The sequence below is a fragment of the Manduca sexta genome, unplaced genomic scaffold (assembly GCF_014839805.1).
Source record: "Manduca sexta isolate Smith_Timp_Sample1 unplaced genomic scaffold, JHU_Msex_v1.0 HiC_scaffold_2913, whole genome shotgun sequence".
NCBI lineage: Eukaryota > Metazoa > Arthropoda > Insecta > Lepidoptera > Sphingidae > Manduca > Manduca sexta.
The window spans coordinates 1-18,349 of NW_023593926.1; the positions used below are offsets into that span (position 1 = coordinate 1).

General features: G+C 35.6%; 2 protein-coding genes across 2 annotated transcripts; one reads left to right on the top strand and one right to left on the bottom strand.

The window, feature by feature from the left end:
• Positions 1–22: 22 nt before the first annotated feature.
• On the top strand, positions 23–8,431 carry LOC119192550. Its single transcript, XM_037446362.1, has 12 exons — positions 23–142; positions 451–640; positions 1,242–1,402; positions 1,957–2,038; positions 3,280–3,363; positions 3,850–3,982; positions 4,355–4,439; positions 5,077–5,200; positions 6,106–6,177; positions 6,458–6,502; positions 7,179–7,302; positions 8,289–8,431. Exons 2-11 carry the CDS (start codon positions 611–613, stop codon positions 7,278–7,280), a joined length of 918 nt encoding a protein of 305 aa, XP_037302259.1. The 5' UTR covers positions 23–142; positions 451–610; the 3' UTR covers positions 7,281–7,302; positions 8,289–8,431.
• A 1,470-nt stretch (positions 8,432–9,901) lies between these two features.
• Positions 9,902–18,082, bottom strand: LOC119192549 (zinc carboxypeptidase-like; the record flags this gene model as incomplete). Its single annotated transcript, XM_037446361.1, has 7 exons — positions 9,902–10,128; positions 13,029–13,116; positions 13,685–13,887; positions 14,334–14,421; positions 15,039–15,199; positions 16,965–17,118; positions 18,002–18,082. Coding segments are annotated over 7 exons (960 nt in total), but the record flags the coding sequence as incomplete, so codon positions are not given.
• Positions 18,083–18,349: the final 267 nt, after the last annotated feature.

Sequence of the window (18,349 nt, forward strand, 5' to 3'; positions counted from 1 at the left end):
TGTATCTTTTTATTACAGCTTTCAATACTTCTTGGGTCACTTTACGACACCATAGCGAGACAAAAAAAAGTATCAAAATTGTCAGGCGCTGCGAGGCGGAAGACTGTAACACCAATTTAACTACATCACTCGTTTGGTCTGGGTAAAAAAATACATTATTTTCACTAATCATGACATGGTTCATTAAAAGAAGTTTTTGACTTATCTATATTAAATATATAAAGTTGAATAGTTTATTTTTGAACGCGCTAATCTCAGGTACTACTTGTTTTTTCACAAATTAACTACATTACTCCTGAGTGCTATACATTACTTTTTATCCAGAAAAAAAAATCTGCAAAAACTATTTCAAAGGGTACGGAGCATCACTCAGAAACTAGTTAATATATGTAAGAAAATAACATAATATTAAGCAAGGAGACTAAATGAAAAGGACTATAATTTTTTCAGAGCTCATGATTACGTGCTGGGTTCATCAGCGAATGAGACAGTGTCGGTGACTGTACAGAACTCCGGGCATCAATCCCTGGACAGTTGTGCGTGGGTGAAGATCACTGGGGCGCCAGTACGGCTGGGCAACTGTCGCCGAGACGGGGAGGGATACAAGTGCATGCTGTCAACCCCCAAAAGGGATAAGAAAGTAAGTTCATTTTGAATAGAGATACAAGGAATAGTGTCTAGGTGTGGTTCCTTGAGGCTAAACGAAGATAAAATGCACCAAGTATAAATAACTCGGTGGAGTTGTATTAGGGTACTACTGCAGCAGTGTTGAGATCTCGGATTTGATTGAAAAGTAATATTGGTTTTTCTACTCAGTATCAAGCGGTGATAGCCTAGTTGGTTGTGGAACGGACTGTCGAGACGTATGTCCGCAGGTTTAAATCCAAAGCGCACACACGAGCTGACTTCTAAAAAAAAATATGTGTGTATTCTTTGTGAATTATCTCTTGCTTTAACGGTGAAGAAAAAACATTATGAGGAAACCTGCACATCTGAGAAGTTCTCTATAGGAATTTCGAGGGTGTGCGAAGTCTACCAATCCGCACTAGGCCAGCATGGTGGACTAAGGCCTAATCCCTATCATTAGTATAGAAGGCTCCTGCCCAACAGTGTGACAGTATATAATACAGGGCTGATGATGATCAGGCCGGAGACTGAATTTGTCCCTATTAATGTTTGTCACTCTCTTGAACCAAAAGCATACATAGGGCAGATAATGACTCAATATTATAATTGTGCAGGATACCCTGAACTTCAGTTTGAACATGACTACTCTGCGGAGTACGGATGAAAAACTTGAGGTGATAGTACGCGTCCACGAGAACTGCGACCAGCCAGAAAACACAACGCACAAGATGGAAGTAAAATATCAATTGTCAACTGACCATATTCACGTTAATGGGTCAGTTGGTTTTTTATTGCTTTATATGACAAGATGAGCTTGCCGTTCGCCTGATGGTAAGCGATACGACCGCCCATTAGTAGAAACACTATCTAACACCTGGAATTACAAAGTATTGTTCGGTATTCCACCGCGCTCGCCAACCTGAGACCTGAGATGTTAAGTCTTATGTCCAGTTGTCTTGCATTTGGAATGATATTGTGTTTTAATCTTGGTTACTTATTATGCTTGTAGTAATATTATTGCTCATGTGAGGCATTTGTTAGAGTGGCTAAACGCGCCATATTAGTCCATGTAAATGTATAATATCAGTGCTTAATCCAGTTTTGAACAGGCCAACATAATTGTATCGTCTCTTGTATTTATTTTATTTGGGTACTTTTTTATCATCAGGTCTAATAGCTTAGACAGAGTATTCAATATACAATGTTACGACAGTAGGGATACCGAAAGAGACGAAGTCATACTTACCTTGTGTTACTCAAGTAGCATGCAAGAGATTCAGATAGCACTACTGAATATTATTATGTACTTAACCATCAATTTCCTTCTAGCATTGCCAAAGATCGAAATGTGACCGAAAAAGTAATACTGGACGATAAAATCGAAATAATAAACGACGGCCACGAGTACGAGGTGAGGAAATATTACATTACGACAATTGCTACAGAATATTATTTACAACGAATTGAACAACCTCCTATTAAAATCAGTTATTAGGTAGGTACCAGTGGCGAAAGGTGAAATTTTTCAAAAGGAACCCGACGCAACATATACGTACTAGTATGCATAAATGCGGTCAGCAAAGCGTTCTAATAGTAATTAGATTATACAAAAACTCTACATAAAGGGAAACCGGTTGGAATCGGGTTATATGGACCCTTCGCCACTAGTAGGTACATTATGCAGGGACGGTACTGAGTAACTATCTTATTGCAACAAGATACCCTGGGCCGCCCGTATGCGCGAAGAAGGCCATCGCCGGTTTTGGATGGTATTCCAGTGTGGGATATATAGGAGTTAGGGACTCGTTCCAATGCTCGCTCGGATGATGCTTTATTCCCGAGTGTTGTCATTGGGCTGTAAGACCAGTGGAACCAACATAACCGTTGGGGGGGAGGCATACAGGATTACGTTACGGCGCGTTACATGAGGGGTTGGGGGTCAAAATCTTCAAAAATTGCGTTACGTAATACTTGAACGGCCCCTAATGCGTTTTTGGCCGCGAAAGAAAAACAGGTAGGTACATTATACGATGGCAAAACCACAAGCTTGCTCATTAAAATCTAAAAAAAATGATTCTACAAACCAGTGACCACAAACGTGTGAATGCACCGCAAACGCTGCTTAATCAGGTGTCTGCTTCCTTTGACTTCTATTCAAAGCCTGATACTCGACCACGTAACGAAGCATGAATGCAAACCCAAACCTAGCGCCTTAATCATACGTTTGAAGTTGTAATGCCTTCTTGAAGTTTGTCAAACGTGGTGATTTTAAATTACGTGATCTGAAAATAAAAATGAGACTTTGTGATAAACACATCAAAAGCCGTAGTCAAGACGCCTCCTCCACAATAAAAAACTAAAATATCTCTGGAAATGTCTATCTAGCGATAAGTATTTTATCTGCATATATTCTATACATTCTTTGTTTACCCTTAGCGTTAACAATTGTAGACACGCGGCTTCGCTACGGCACCTGAGATGTCTGGAATTGGAATTTGTGTTAAACAACGATAGCCTTCTATTACATCATTGGAAATATTTATATGTGTTTGGATATGTCTTTGGATAGTGTCACTCTAGCATTAAGGGCTGTAGATTTTTAATATATAAATAAAATAAGAAATGCCTTGCTAACTCAAGTGATATTTACAGATAGTGAACAACGGAACGGTAGAGTGGGTGAATGTGGTTGCGGTCATCGCGATTGACAAGAAACCGTTTATTCATCATTACATGGTAAGTATAAATTATTAAATAAAATAAGAAAAACTTTTCTATGGTGAAAAATCTGGGCTCTTTATTAATTTAAAATCGAATATAAGTGAAAGTACACCGAAAAGTTTATATAATTATTGAATTAATATCGCAACAAGAAGACAGAAAAATAATTATTGTAGCAACAGTCTCACTAGAATTTGTATGACTTAGGAACATTTTCACTAATGGTATGAACCCCATCAGCAAATATATAGGTAGCCATTAAATCCGATCTGTAAAAATAAGTTTATCAATTTTGGTAGATTGCTTCTAAGTTGTAGTTATAAAGTGACTGCGAGATGACGGTTACATTTAAAATAAAGTATGCAATGCAATCTAGAAATATCTTATTGGCTGGTTGTCTGTTGAAAAATATTGTTTTTTATAAACAAAAAAGAGGTATGGAGCGCAGTGAGGATACATTCAGGTCAGCCAAAAAATTCAAGCCAAAATCATGTATTTCAGGCTTCAATTCCAGAATATGAGTGCAGTGAAAAAAATGAAACTGACAAAATTTTGTTCGAGTGTAATTTTAATTTGATGCCCCATTCGAGGAAAACAGCAATCGTAACTATTGATATCCAAAAAGACAACATATGTAAGTAATTTTGATCCTTAAGCTAACAAGAAAAGATTCAAAATATTACTTCGACTTTTCTGGCACTAACAAACCGAAATCTGATAAACGAGAGTTGCACGATAACTTCACTGCAAAAAGAGAATTCCTCCGATTAAGTTAAAGCAACTATCAATTATTCAACTGTTAATGTTTCGGAACCTGATGGAGTAATTGCCATTAATATAGAAATTGGAAACCAAACATTTGAATTTGAATTTAAAACATTGATGGCATCCATAAATATCATTAGTATGTGTCTTGAATAACTGATAAATTTGTTTTATCCGTTATTTGCTTCATGAAATAGTAGTCTATAATTTACTGTATATTACAGTAAAAATTATTTTTCAGTAAAGAACCTGATAAATGGAAAGTTAAATACCACTTCGCTATTGACATTATATCTGACACCAAAATTGCCACCATTGAGCGATAAGTATGTATAACTTTAAGATATATTTTGTATAAATTTACGCATGGTAATAATTATATTCAATTAGCCCTTTGCTAAGGCACCTTCTAGGTTCTCATAGGTCTAAGTACCGGAGGCTAGGGATGATTTTTTTTTTAATAAAACCGATTATATTTACGTACACAAGGTCATTTAAACATTGCATTATTAAATGATTTAGTCGAACTGTAGATGTAAAATAAAACAAAGTAAGTTTCGAACAAAATAAATATGAATAAAATGTAATTTTATATTAACGCGCTCAAATGCCACTACTTCTACTCTAAGAGAACCCATTTCAGTGGCAACATCACTTTTTCAGTCACACGTTCATAATATATTCGCACTAAACAAAATGATCAAAAGGTTAGAAAATAAAACTGGGATTTTTCATGAAAACATACGTTATCCATAAATGATTTTTGGCATAATTATAGCAGACATAAAGACGAATATGTGGTTTCATTTATTAACGCAATGTTCCAATGACTAGGTAGTACATGCGTAGTAATTCATAAAAAATTTGATATTTTCTCTGAAGTGAGCATAAACTTTTGCGTCTTCGTCTATTTGGGTTAAAAGGTAATTGAGTGTGTATTTTAAAAATACTTACGTATTTCAGTGCAACAATGTTTATGACATATTTGCAAGAACGATCATTATTGAACAATAAGTTGGTGATTGTACTGGGTGCCGTTGCGTTGGCAATAATTATACTTGCAATATTTATTTACGCTCTTTACAAGGTAAGGAATAATTATATTATATCCGATATAAGCATGGTATTATCTCCAGTATTCAAAACACAATGTCGAAGATGTCAATTTAACTTAGCATTGTAGTTGATGCAACAGTCAACAGATCAACTATTGACTAGTTTTGCAATTTAGTTGAAGCAGCTGTCAGTTTTATAATGACTGAACGAACAAGAACTATTGACTCTTTGACGCCATTGTGTTGTGTGTCTGGTGCAACAATTTAAATTTTCTGAATTGAAGTTAGTAAAAAATAATTACGAATTGCACCCGTTGTTAATATATCATACAACTTCCGTTTATAGATATTTTACATCTTTGTCTTAACATAAGGCTCAATTTGCATTGTGTCAGGTGCAAACAAATGTTGAATAATGTGATTTATTTGAAAGTTGTTTACCACGCTTTATTACACATTTACAGCTTAACATTTAATATGATTTATGCCTACAACAAAGGGAATACCTTAGATATGAAACCTAGCAAACTTTTTAAGTACGATATCAATTCCATCTCGAAACTTTGGAATTGTACTCTGGGGAAATTTTCGTTTTATGTAGACAATATTACTTAGGTATAGCTTGTTTGTTCCATAATTCAAGTAACTCGAGTTTCGGGTGGGAGTCGATTAGGAATTCTGGAATGACGTGTGTTCAAATCCTGTTTTGTTTTAATGTTTTTTCACTGTGGTATCACTGGCTTGAAGAAAAAAAAACATTTTTGTTGTTTCTTTTCGGACTGTGATTAGATGCACAAAATATATGTTCCATTCGTATGTTTTCTTAAATATTTTAAACATTTATTTCTTTGTTATTGTAGGTAGTCATTTTAATTAATTTTTGATCGATGTGATAGTTGCGCTTTGTAACATGATTAAATGTTAATAATTTTTTTAGGCGAACTTCTTCAAGCGGAAACAGAAGAAACAATTAAACGAACTGAGGGAGAGTGTGAGAAGGAGAAGTATGGTAAGTAATTAAAACAAATACAAAATAGATACAATTAATTAGTTCTTTTTTCAAAATAGAAAATTTAAGTTTTTCTTCATAATAATTTATTATAATGCTCTTTGATAATTTATCTCCTTTCAAGATGAATTTTATATTAAAACAAATAAAAGTAATTTTATTACCGTCGATACCGTATCTTTTTATACTTAATTAAAATTTTTTGAAGTGAAACTTTAGAATCTTTGTGATTTGAAACTCGATGAAATGAAAATGTTTACAATATATATTTATTTTTTAGAAAAAGCCATCTGACACGCCGGTAACAAGTAAAACTGAAGAAGACGTAAGTGAACCTTTAATATTTTTTGCCGAAATAACATCAATTAACATTAGAGCGATAGCAAAACACAAACAAGATGTTCTTTGTCCCACAATATATAGTTCTTTGTGCAATGGCACTTTTAAATCATGAAGTATTTTGTATGGCAATCGTTAAGTTAATTTCAAACTGCAAAGATGAATAATTGGCGCCTTTGATTGTAAACGATGCAACACTCAAACTGCCTATTACCAATAGCGAAACCACATAAAACTAAACGACAGCTCCTCATGGAACCAAATTACACTCGTCCTCCTAGATTTAGATCGGTCTTATAAAGTTCATTTTCATTATTTAACATTTGAACCACATTATATATTTACTATGCTAGTTGGTAGTAGAAGATAATTCGGTACTTCATTATTCTAATATTATGACTTCGAAAGACTACGTCAGCCTACTCTTTGAAGATAGAAGTCTTAGAAATGTCTGTAACTTGAAGAAAAACAAACAAAACCGCGATAAAATATCTAAAACTAGTTTTTTTTTATTTTAATTGACGGGATAAGCATGCCGCTCGCCTGATGGTAAGCGATACGATCGGCCACAAATAAAATTAGTCATACAGAACTTTGAATTAAGGAAACCTATCGAACAAATGCGTACTTCAACAGTTCTGACGCTTATACAATGTTTTTAGATTATCATCGAAGTGGTTGACGAGCCGCCGTTCGCAGTTCCTACAACGACAGACGATGAAGCTGTGTTAATTATAGAGGAAAAGGCCCAAGTCCATTGTTAGCCTCAAAGCAATTTGTTACAATGTTCGTAAAATTAAAAAATATAGTTTTGCTCGCTGCTGCGCCTGCGCGAAAAAGTTATTCTGGGATAATAAGTAGCTTAGGTGCTGTACCAGATTATGATCTGCCTCTGTGGCAAATTTCATCCGTATCTGACCAGCAGTTCTAGCCTGATTGAGAAACGAACATCCAATCCAAGCTTTTATATAAGTATAGATAAATTTGCAAACTTGTCGAACACGCTGCTGTGTGCTAGAGTCTGGCCAACGAGTCATGGCACAGAAAGTATGGCGACAAATTCAAAAAAACATGCGTTATGATCCCGTGTAAACATGAAACAGATAATGTTTTAATTAAGATCGTTAAATTAATATTACTTTTTTAAATAAAAATATAACAATGACAACGGATGAATAACACCTAGACCCCCCGTGACCATGAAGGTTGCAATTTCTTCGAAACGTCGGGAGAAAACTAAAAAATTAAAACCGCAACCCAAAAGACCGGCTGCCAGACTTCAAGACACTGTGAGCTCATTCTGCGTAGATCGGACCACCAACAGCTAAAATTTTAAAAAAGTTGTATAATCGTAAAATGTAGGTAGATATTGTAACTTTGACTTTGCGGATGAACAACACCTCAGTCTCCCCCGTGACCATGAAGGCTGCAAAGTCTTCGAAACGTCGGGAGAAAACTAAAAAATTAAAACCGCGATAAAATCTGAAAAATAGTTTAATGTCTAAAATTCGTATAAACATAAGAAATCATTATTAAAATATAATTTTAAGATACTTCATACTTACATCACTTTAATCTTCATAGGTTATAAACCGTAATATTTTTTGAATTTGCCACCATTTTTCTGTGATACGTCTCACAGGCCAGACTCTAGCTACTTTTTTTGAGTTAGATGGAGTTAATTCCCCGTTCAGCCCAGAAAAGATAATTTTAATTTTTTTTCTACCATTACGGTGCATTGAAAGATTTTGTAGAACAGACTTCGCTTGTAGTTTCCAGGATGTCGTGACAGCTTGATGCAAAACACATCGGATAATACTCTTCAAGAAGTTCATGCGAATCAATCAGCGTAGGACTTGAATTGAACACCTCACGTAAGCGACTAATGGCTCCCTATAGAAACTTAAATGGCAAAGGAAATGAATCGTTAAAACATAATGTTTTTGTGGCCTCTGAATATGAACTAGATAAGTTTAGATTTAAGATTTCAAGAAAACAATTATTGTTAGTTTTGAGATCATAAGTGAATTAATTTTGTAACGCAATGATGTTCCTTTAAAGTTAATATGTTTTTTTATATATTTAAACTAATATGAAATTGTTATTGTAAAATTTAGGGCTTTGTTACACTTGGAATGGTATTGTAACCTTATTTGTAAGAGTAATATAGTCTGTTTAGAAAGAGAACCGTCCTGGCCGGAAAGTGAACTAACTTTCGATTTTTACATAGCAACACTTTCCCGCCATTTGGTAAATATTAAACTCATTGTCAATTTGTATTGCTATGTTATAAATGATCTTGCGTATTGTGTTTAGGGATTTTTGTATAGAAACATACTAGAATTTATCAAAAGAGGTAATTAAGCATAGTAGCGACCTCAAATCCCACGACGGTTCTTGAACAGACTATATATATTTTTTTAAGTATAAAATTTATCTTAATAATTAACATATTTATACGAAAGGTTCCTTATCTATTGAAAATAATTTCAAATAGTCTTATGGTAATGAATTTCTCGCTGATTTATCTACATATTATATAGTATCTATTATGTTTAAATTTATAATAATCGAATAGATAATGGAAGGCAAGAATTTACTTACCTATGTCTAAGGTGTGGTGCCAAAATTATGAGCACAATAAAATGTTGGTTACTTATGTTCATATAATTATGACATGATGTTATCATGCAAAATTGTAAGCATTTATTATTATGTTATGAGTGAAGATTACTTGGACTTTATTAAAATAAAAAAAAAGAAAATAATACGTTAATATTATGCTTTTCTACGTTAATATTTTCTGAATGTCGTTTCTTCTCTTTGATTGTATTAAATTTAATGAGATTTTTAAGATTGATTGTACTTATTTGCTTGTAATTTGAGGAAGCTTTATTTATATTTTTGTTGAAATAGTTGCACTTTCATTTGTAAACCAAAAATTTGATGCTAAAATGAAGTTCTACGTGAAATAGTTTTATCTCTACATCCAAGTGTATGTATTTTTCTAATAGTATATATTGTATACACACATATTTTATTATATGTATGTATAGATTAAATTTGGATTATACTTTTGTTTTACTTCCGAAACCATCTCCTGTACAATTAGCGCCGGTAGTTTCGATATATCGTTACTGATTGTAAATTCCTTCCGAAGGCGTTGTATTAAAAAAATATAAAGTTCTCAATCGGTTTGGCAATGAATCGGCATTTTTGCATCGGTAGGACTTTATTTACCCTATAAAAGTCCTTTGAAATAAAATTATTATGGGATTATATCGCAATTTTTTAAATTATAATTTTCTAATTTGAATGTCTAAAATTCGCGTAGACGTATGAAATCATTAAGTGACTTTTGACCGTACCAAAATAAAACGTCGTATAACATTTAAAATATTTAATCGACATTTTTAATTTTCACAACTTAAAAATATCCCAAGTTTTTAGCTTCGGTGACGAGTCCCAAAAGCATTTGGGTGACTTCCTCTCCCTGTTCGGGTATTCTGTACGCAGGCCAATGGAAGTATGTGCCCCGGAGTTCATAAGTGAAGACGAGGGGCGTGCCTAGTGCGTCGCGGACCCAGTCCATGCTGCCGCCTGAGGCTTTGTCTGTAATAAAAAGAAAGACAGTAAAATATTTTTTTCATTCCTTTCATTGACGAGACGAGCTTGGCGTTCGCCCGATGGTAAGTGATACGACCGCCCATAAACAGGAGAAACAACATCCAACACCTTGAATTATAAAGTATATTTTGATATTCCACTGCGCTTGCCATCTGATATGAGGTGCTAAATCTTATTATGTCCAGTAGTTACACTGACAACAACGTCCTTTAAACCGGAACACATCAGTGACTACACACTGCCGCTTGGAGGCAGAAATAGACATTGCGGTGGTACCTACTCAGACGTACTCTCACATATGAGAGACCTACCACCAGTGAAAACATGAGTTGGGGAGAGACTAGTGCCTTTATATACAACCAGTACTTGACCTTTTTTATACAAGCTATAGAAACCTCTTAGTTATTGTGCCTCGTACAACTTAAATTTATTAACCTACATAACTATGTTAACCCCCCCCCCCCCTTCTTCCTAGGCAATTCTTGTGCGCTCGGTCTTCGCACCAAATGTACGCCCATGAATGGAGGGACATTTGCCGCGGCCGGCGCGGCGGCAGTTCAGTATGTTTATCTCATGGTCTTCTGTGTTCCAGTTCTTTCCCCCACACTTCCCTACCCTGGGAAGGGATCTCTGAATATCCCCTCCCAAGTTTCCTCCAGGTCCCTGCAGTCGATCAGTGGGATTTCAGCATCCCATTCGCAGGTTTCTCCCAGTAGAAATACTTTTTTTTTAATTAATATTTTAATACAAATTTATGCACATTTAACTTAATTTTGGTCTTATAGGTATAGAGATCAAGTGTTCTTGGTAAAATTTCTTAAGTTTTATTGGAATTTTTGGAGTTTGGCTGGCCAAAGGGTAGCTAGATGCAAGTTGAGTATAGCTGCTTTAGAATATTGTATAAACACCAGTGGCGAAGGGTGAAAATTTTCAAAAGGGAACCCGAAGAAATATTTTATTCTACAGATTTAATACACATTCCACAATAAAAATAAAGTCAGTGCAATATCATAATACTTAATAATTTCCTTCTAACATAAACATTAATACTAAACTCTAAATTTAAAAAAATATTAAATATTTTGAACATAGGTACCTAAAAGAGTCCAACAAAAATAAACAACGCACACAATACACAAACACTAATTATACATTCTAAATTATTAAATAAATTGGCGCAAGTAGCTCAACATGAAGCCGCAAATTCTCGGGTTACCCTGAAGTACACATACACGCACGCACACATGTATTTTTACGTCACTTCCAAAAGATTAGACAAAGACACCGCGCTGCGTGTGAACGAGACAACAATATCGCGAGGGAAGCTATGCGCGGCCTTCGAACACTATAAGGCGCGAGCACTGCACGCGAGTTACGATTTAACGAATTGATACTATGTACCGTTATCGTTGAAGTATTGATTTAATTGAATAAGTATAAGATGATTTGTTTGAGTAGACTATTATTATTCTAGTTATATTTTTTTCTTTTATTAATTATAATTCATTTACAAAAGGTAACCCGGTAGGAATCGGCTTGTATGGACGCTTCGCCACTGGTAAACACGATATGAAAACGTGTTTGATTTTCATTGATGAACAGACCACTGTATCAGTCACAAGTCGCTAAGAATTTATATACAATAAAATCCAAAAAGTACGAGAGGAAATACCAAATAATTTAAATAAATTATATAATTAATGCGCCAATTATTTTTAATTATTTCTGTTAAGTCGACATATTAATGCACGTAATTTATTCAGTGTTTAATTATCGTGTTAATAGTTCGAGATTGTTACTCTACGTTAATTTTAATTTAATTCATAATAAATTGTATTTAAAACGTTAGTTATTGGCTGAAAACCTTTCCATGGTTTAAAAGCTTCGTGAAAATTTATTCCTAGCAATGGCGGCTAGGAGTAGCACGCGGATGGAGATCCGCGTGCAATTTTATGTTAATTATATTCTCAAAATATTTCCTGCATATTTACAATCTATATGTTCATTATGCTGTATTTTGACTATTCGCGAATTAGGCCGAATAACTAAGTTAAATAATTTTGAATGAAGAATACACTCTAATAAGATCATATTTTTGATTGTAACTAAATAAATTTTTTAATTTATAAGTATATATTTTTTAATTTATGTATATGTACATACTTTTTATTGATTTTTTTTATTGCCTAACGATAAAGCGCAGTAAGCAGCATACGTCGCCCAACGAGTAAACTAATGCCAGAGAAACAGCCATGAGCCAAGCCGTAGCCTCCCGATAGGCAACGGCTTGGCTGAATATAAAAAAAAATACGTTTTTAGATACTTACTTACGTAGGTTAATGAATTTGCGTACATGTATAGCTGTACTCGGCAAGTATATATATCAGAAGTTATAATAATTATTATTTTTATTATCAGCTGTTTTTTGTAGTGTGTGAAAATCTATTTTTTATTAGCTGATAGCCTAATTGGCTGTAGAAGAGACTGCCGAGACGAATGTACGCAGGTTCAAAACCCAAAGGCACACACCTCTGCCTTTTCTAAATTCATGTGTGTATACTTTGTGAATTATCGCTTGCTTTAACTGTGAAGGAAACCATCGTTGCCCGTTGGTAACTTTCCCAACCTTTTAGGCACTTGAAATATTAGAAAAAATACTGACTGTGCAATTTACTTATTATTCAACGTCCCCAAAGTATCCAACATATATAAAATGAAACTGGCCGGTGAATAACATTTAATTTCTTGAATTGAAACCTTAACTACATTCGTAGGCGAATCTTGACATCGCAATTCAGTTCTATGTCGTTTTTATACAACACCATCTATTGATATATTTATGATACGTATTTGTGATTTAAATTAATAAACGATTAGACACTTACACAGAATTTCAGCGGCTGTCGCGGGCCCACGGTATACTTTCCCATTGACTGCACGTCCATAGTTCAGGGAGGTTTTACCTACTGTCACCTGAAAGTACAGTATATTTGTATTGAGATGTCTAAAATCATTTTTGTGATGAACTCTAGCAACCATATATGAATTATGAAGAACGTAATTTTTTTATCTCTCGAAAAGAATTTATTTTTTAGTCCGACGTCATTATGGGCTTTTGAAAATTAACTTCTACGCACTTAATCGTAAGGTTCGGATTTATGAGAAACCTTAGTATTACTTAGTAACTATTGCCTACGGCTCCGCCCGCGTGATGAAGATTTTCCGGGATAAATATATTTTCGCGATGAAAAGTGTAGTTTCCAATTAGTGAAAAAAAATCCTTATTATTGCCTTAGTTGGCAAAGGAACAGCTGGAGATCCCCATCAGCACCGCCCTTCATCAGGCGATGGATCGTATCAACTGGAACCACTTTTCAAAACGCAGGAGTCACGATCCCCAGTAATGGGGGAAAGATTAAGAAGAGAAGAGAGGCGAGCGGGTGGTCTGCCTGATGGTAAGCAACATCGGCTGCCCATGGACTAAAGTAATGCTAGCAGCAAAGCCAAACCATTGCCTTCCAGGAAATCAAAGGAGTATTACCAAATCATCGTAATTATCAACGTGAGTTGTAGAATCAGAGTATGGGAGCAGCAGCATCTGAGCATCAGAGTGGAAGGCGACGTAAGCCTGCAGGTTCTCGATGCTGGCGATGTACGCAGACAGGGTCTTAGTCTCCACCTCCGAGAACGGTTTTGAGCCACCATACGTTTGATAATCGCATGGATTGTTCGACGCACCGTGTTCTAGAAAAAATGGGTGACAATGCAATTTTATTTTGTTCAACAGGCACATACATCAACAAATTTATTTGCTTATATGTTTACAATTTGCAGATTTTGAGTGCCGCTTAATTTACAAACTATTACAAATAAAAGGCAGTTTGGTAGTTTATATTTGAAATGGAATTCTCATAGTTATAGAATACGTTCTAAAATGATTGTAGATTTATAGTAGAGGCAAAATATTTGTAGGTAAGGTATAAAATCAGGACCCGCGTTTGGCGCGTCGCAGCATCAGCCTGTGTATATCTGGTCATCATTTCATCTTCATTAATACTCTTGCCAAAGACCTCATCCCTTATCATCAGATGCTGCGGAGTCACTTTATCGTTCCCATACAATGTACATATTTTAAATTATTCTAAACTTTGAGATTCAAAATAAATTAAAAAGAAACAGATATAACTTACTCAGCCAGTTGTAATCCCAATTACGGTTAGGATCAGCTCCGATGCATCCATTCGGTGATAGTGACCTGGTTTTCCTCCACATACGGTCCTAATTACAAATATCGGTATAAGTATTGTAGCCAGTGTAACTACTGGACATAAGACTCATATTGCAGCTAGTCAGTTAGTGTAGCTACTGGACATAATAAGATTTAACATCTCTCAGGATGTCTAGCGCAGTGGAATACCAAACAATACATTGTAATTGAAGGTGTTGGATGGTATTTTTAGTGTTTGTGGGTTGTATCGCATACCATCAGGCGAATGGCAAGCTCGCCTCGTCATTCAATAAAAATAACATTTACGGTTGTTAGTGCGAGACAGTTTAAAACATATTATACTAAAATAAGTACAGAAATGTACCCCGAATATTATAAAGTGTCTCTAGAAAGAGATAGTCCTTTAGCTTCAATGTGCGTCATTTTGGTCATTTACGCCTTATTATGACGCTATTGTTAACTTAAACCTTGTGATTACAATACATAGGTATTTAAACAGATCTAGAGAAAATACTACTCAGTATAACAATATATAACTTCCCCATCCTTTCTAAATTTCTCTTTAAAGGTAATTTATAATTGTACATGAGTGTTCACGGACGATTATTTCATCCATCAGGTCTGTTTTATGTATCGTCTGCCCATCTGTACTATAAAATTTACCCACAGAGTAGTAACTAAACTGATATCCATCAGGATTGACTGACGGGAAGATGCGCCAGTCAAATTGATCCCTCAGCGCAGTTATGTTCGGATTGTTGCTTGTTACAAGCTGGTTGATGAAGTATGTGGTCGTGGCCGGCGTGATCCATTCCCGAGCGTGAATACCTGTAAAAAAAATATAATTCCATTTTTGAATTCAAATTATTTGCGTTCCATTTTTCCACCATAAAGAGTTAAAAAATTTGAAACATAAGTTCCAAAATATCACAAATACGTAGTGAAATTATTTAGATGTGTAGTGAAGCGAAATTCCTTAAGTTTGGTGGTCCTCAAAGTAATTATGTCTAGTGACAGCGTGATGTGGATGTGAATTGAAATGTGCCAGTAAAGGTCAATGGCAGTTCAGGGTCTCATGTTATCGAGTTTGTGACATCGGATACCTGTTATTGTCTTCGGTAAGCGAAACCGTAAGTACCATTGTTGTAGATATTAAGGTGATTTGAGTGCTGTCAGAAAATTTTTAGGCATGTGATACACATACTTAGATGAACAACGAATTAAGGTGCGTCAATTTACTATAGAGGGTTCGTCGCACTTATATAAATTGTTAATTGTAAACAAATCCTAACGCTGCGCCAAACACCTCAAATTTGAAGGCTTGAGATTTTCGGACGGTGCATAAATCTTGAGTTTTAGGTTGTAATAGATGTAGCCAGTAAGTGCGCTGTAAGCCAGATTTTAAGTTTGGAACAATTTAGGTTACCGGCTGTCTTAGACAATGAAATATATTTAAAAAAAAGAAATTCGAAATTAAAATCTCAATCCAAACAAATGGCTATTCCGAACGTTTAGTTGCCATGTTGCATTTATACTGGTTTGATATGACGTCTTACGGTCGCCTTAAAACTATACCGTGGACCCCTCTCAACATGACAAATGACAGATGTCACCGCGCTGTCAAACAGCGGTGGTGGCTGGTACTTAACGGTGGTTTGCCATTGCAAAGCATTCCTTGACAAGTATTTGACAGTGTCATGTAAGCGGTGGCTTTGAGCCGGGTCCGGATCGAATAATCTAATAATTTTTATTCAATGCCTTGTTTCGCTGTTCGATTATGACAAATAGTGTTTCCTAAAAATTATTCTATTGTTATTTTCACTTCTGGCCTCGAAATAGAACACTATCCTTTGCACTATTACGCGGTTTTAAAAGTAGCCTGTATATTCATCAAACTTATAGGTACATGAGCCATAAAAATCTGTTCAGTATTTAGCAGGTTATGACGATGAGATGAATTCAAAGATATTTCTAGTTGTATAAACTAACAGACACATCACGCTACTATGCGTAGATGCAAATAGGGCACCAGTAGCGAAGGGTGTAATTTTCCGTAAGGGATCCCAATAACGTCATATAGGTACTAATAAGTTGCATAATGATTTCTTATGTTTACGCGAATGTTAGACATTGAAATAAAACTATTTAACGGATTTTATTGCGTTTTTATATTATTATTTTCTCCCGACGTTTCGAAGACTTTGACTTTGCAAAGTAATACTTAATATAAAAACCGCGAAAAAATCCGTAAAATAGTTTTTATTTCAATACTAATAAGTTGATTTAAAGAATGAGAAAAGTATGAATTGTACGTAAACTGGAAAGCACGTGTTCCTCCCCCACTCCAACTCTCCCGCTTTAACAATAACATAGAACAGAGCGTAATTGAGCGTACTGAATATAAGAAATGGAATTGGTGAATTCATTCGAGTTTCAACTGTCAAAGACTTAGAACTTTGGTTGCTTATATTTGGCAACTTTTTTAGAATCTCTAGAGGGGGGAGAGCAGGCGCCCCTCCCTGTCCTCCTTGGCGACTCCCTTGTGTCGTAGCAGTTTGTTTTTCAAAGTAGGTACTATATAAACTGTACAAACCTGATTCAATGAAAATAACCGGTTTGTTCTCATCTCCAGTAGGCGTATTGATCCTGATGCCTTGGATTTTACGGCCCTCATAACTTTCACCGCCCACGATAACTTCTGTCCAATCTGAATGGGCTTTGTTTACGTCTTCAAGGTACTTGTAGATCTAAAAATTGGCTTTTGATTACGGACAATATTCATGCCTTCACTTTTGAAAGGGTAGCTATAATCGCAACTGTTGCTTTTATGGTAGATCTATTCACCGCCATTATATGGTAAGGTATACCAATGTATAAGATATTTTTGTCTCGGTCCAATTCTACCGATTTCGAAGCTAAAACTTTAAAAAAAATACATACATAACATACATAACATCACGCATTTTATCCCCGAAGGGGTATGCAGAGGCGCAACTAGGGCACCCACTTTTCGCCAAGTATGTTGCGTCCCATGATGTGATAGGGGCGAGCCTATCGCCATATCGGGCACAAATTCCAGACTCCGGGCTGATACTGAGCAGAAAAACCCAAATATCACTTTGCCCGACCCGGGATTCGAACCCAGGACCTCAGAGCGCTATTGTACCGGACGTGCAATACAACTACGCCACCGAGGCAGTCAAAAAATTGTTGGTAAAATCTGGGGTATTGAATCCAGGACTTCTTCGATTGCACAGTCTACGCTTTCATTAAACCCACGAGACCAGTCAGGCACGCACGATATAATATAGTGCACAAGTGTGTGCGCAAAACATAGGTGCACTCTCTGTTTCTTTACTCTAGTAGTACTGTGAGACGGCAATCCGATATGACCGGTCAAAGATCAGGCGCCGTACCAACAGCTCTATGTACATGCTTTTCAAAGCACGGAAGTATCACACTGCCACCTTCCAGACTCCGAGCTCAGTCTGAGTAATTTTAAGATGGAAAACCCAGTCCGAATTATTTTTAGCCCGATCTGGGATTCGAACCCAGGACCCCAGCGTGAGAGTCGTACTCGTACCGCGTAAATTACAACTACAACACTGAACAAAATAATATAAATCTTACGTCGTTTACGTCATGGTAGGCCGTCCAGGAGAATCCCAATTTACGGTTCAAACTGAGTTTTTCTTCATTTATTATTCTAAAAAATGACAGTTAAAAGTTATTTTTAGCCTTTGACCGTTTTATTTTTATCTTCGGTTTTTCTTCATTTTTCTCTTATACCGGCGTGGGGGAAAGGGCCAGTTGCCATAGCCAAGACGCCTTTTACAATCGTAAACGCTAACTTTATGTATAGAAATGACATAGCCTAGCGATTGACTTATTGGTTTATGTTATTATCATACATTTTTTGTTTTCTATTAGCGCTATCGATTGTAGAAAGGCATTTCGTTACAGTCTTAAGTATTGCTT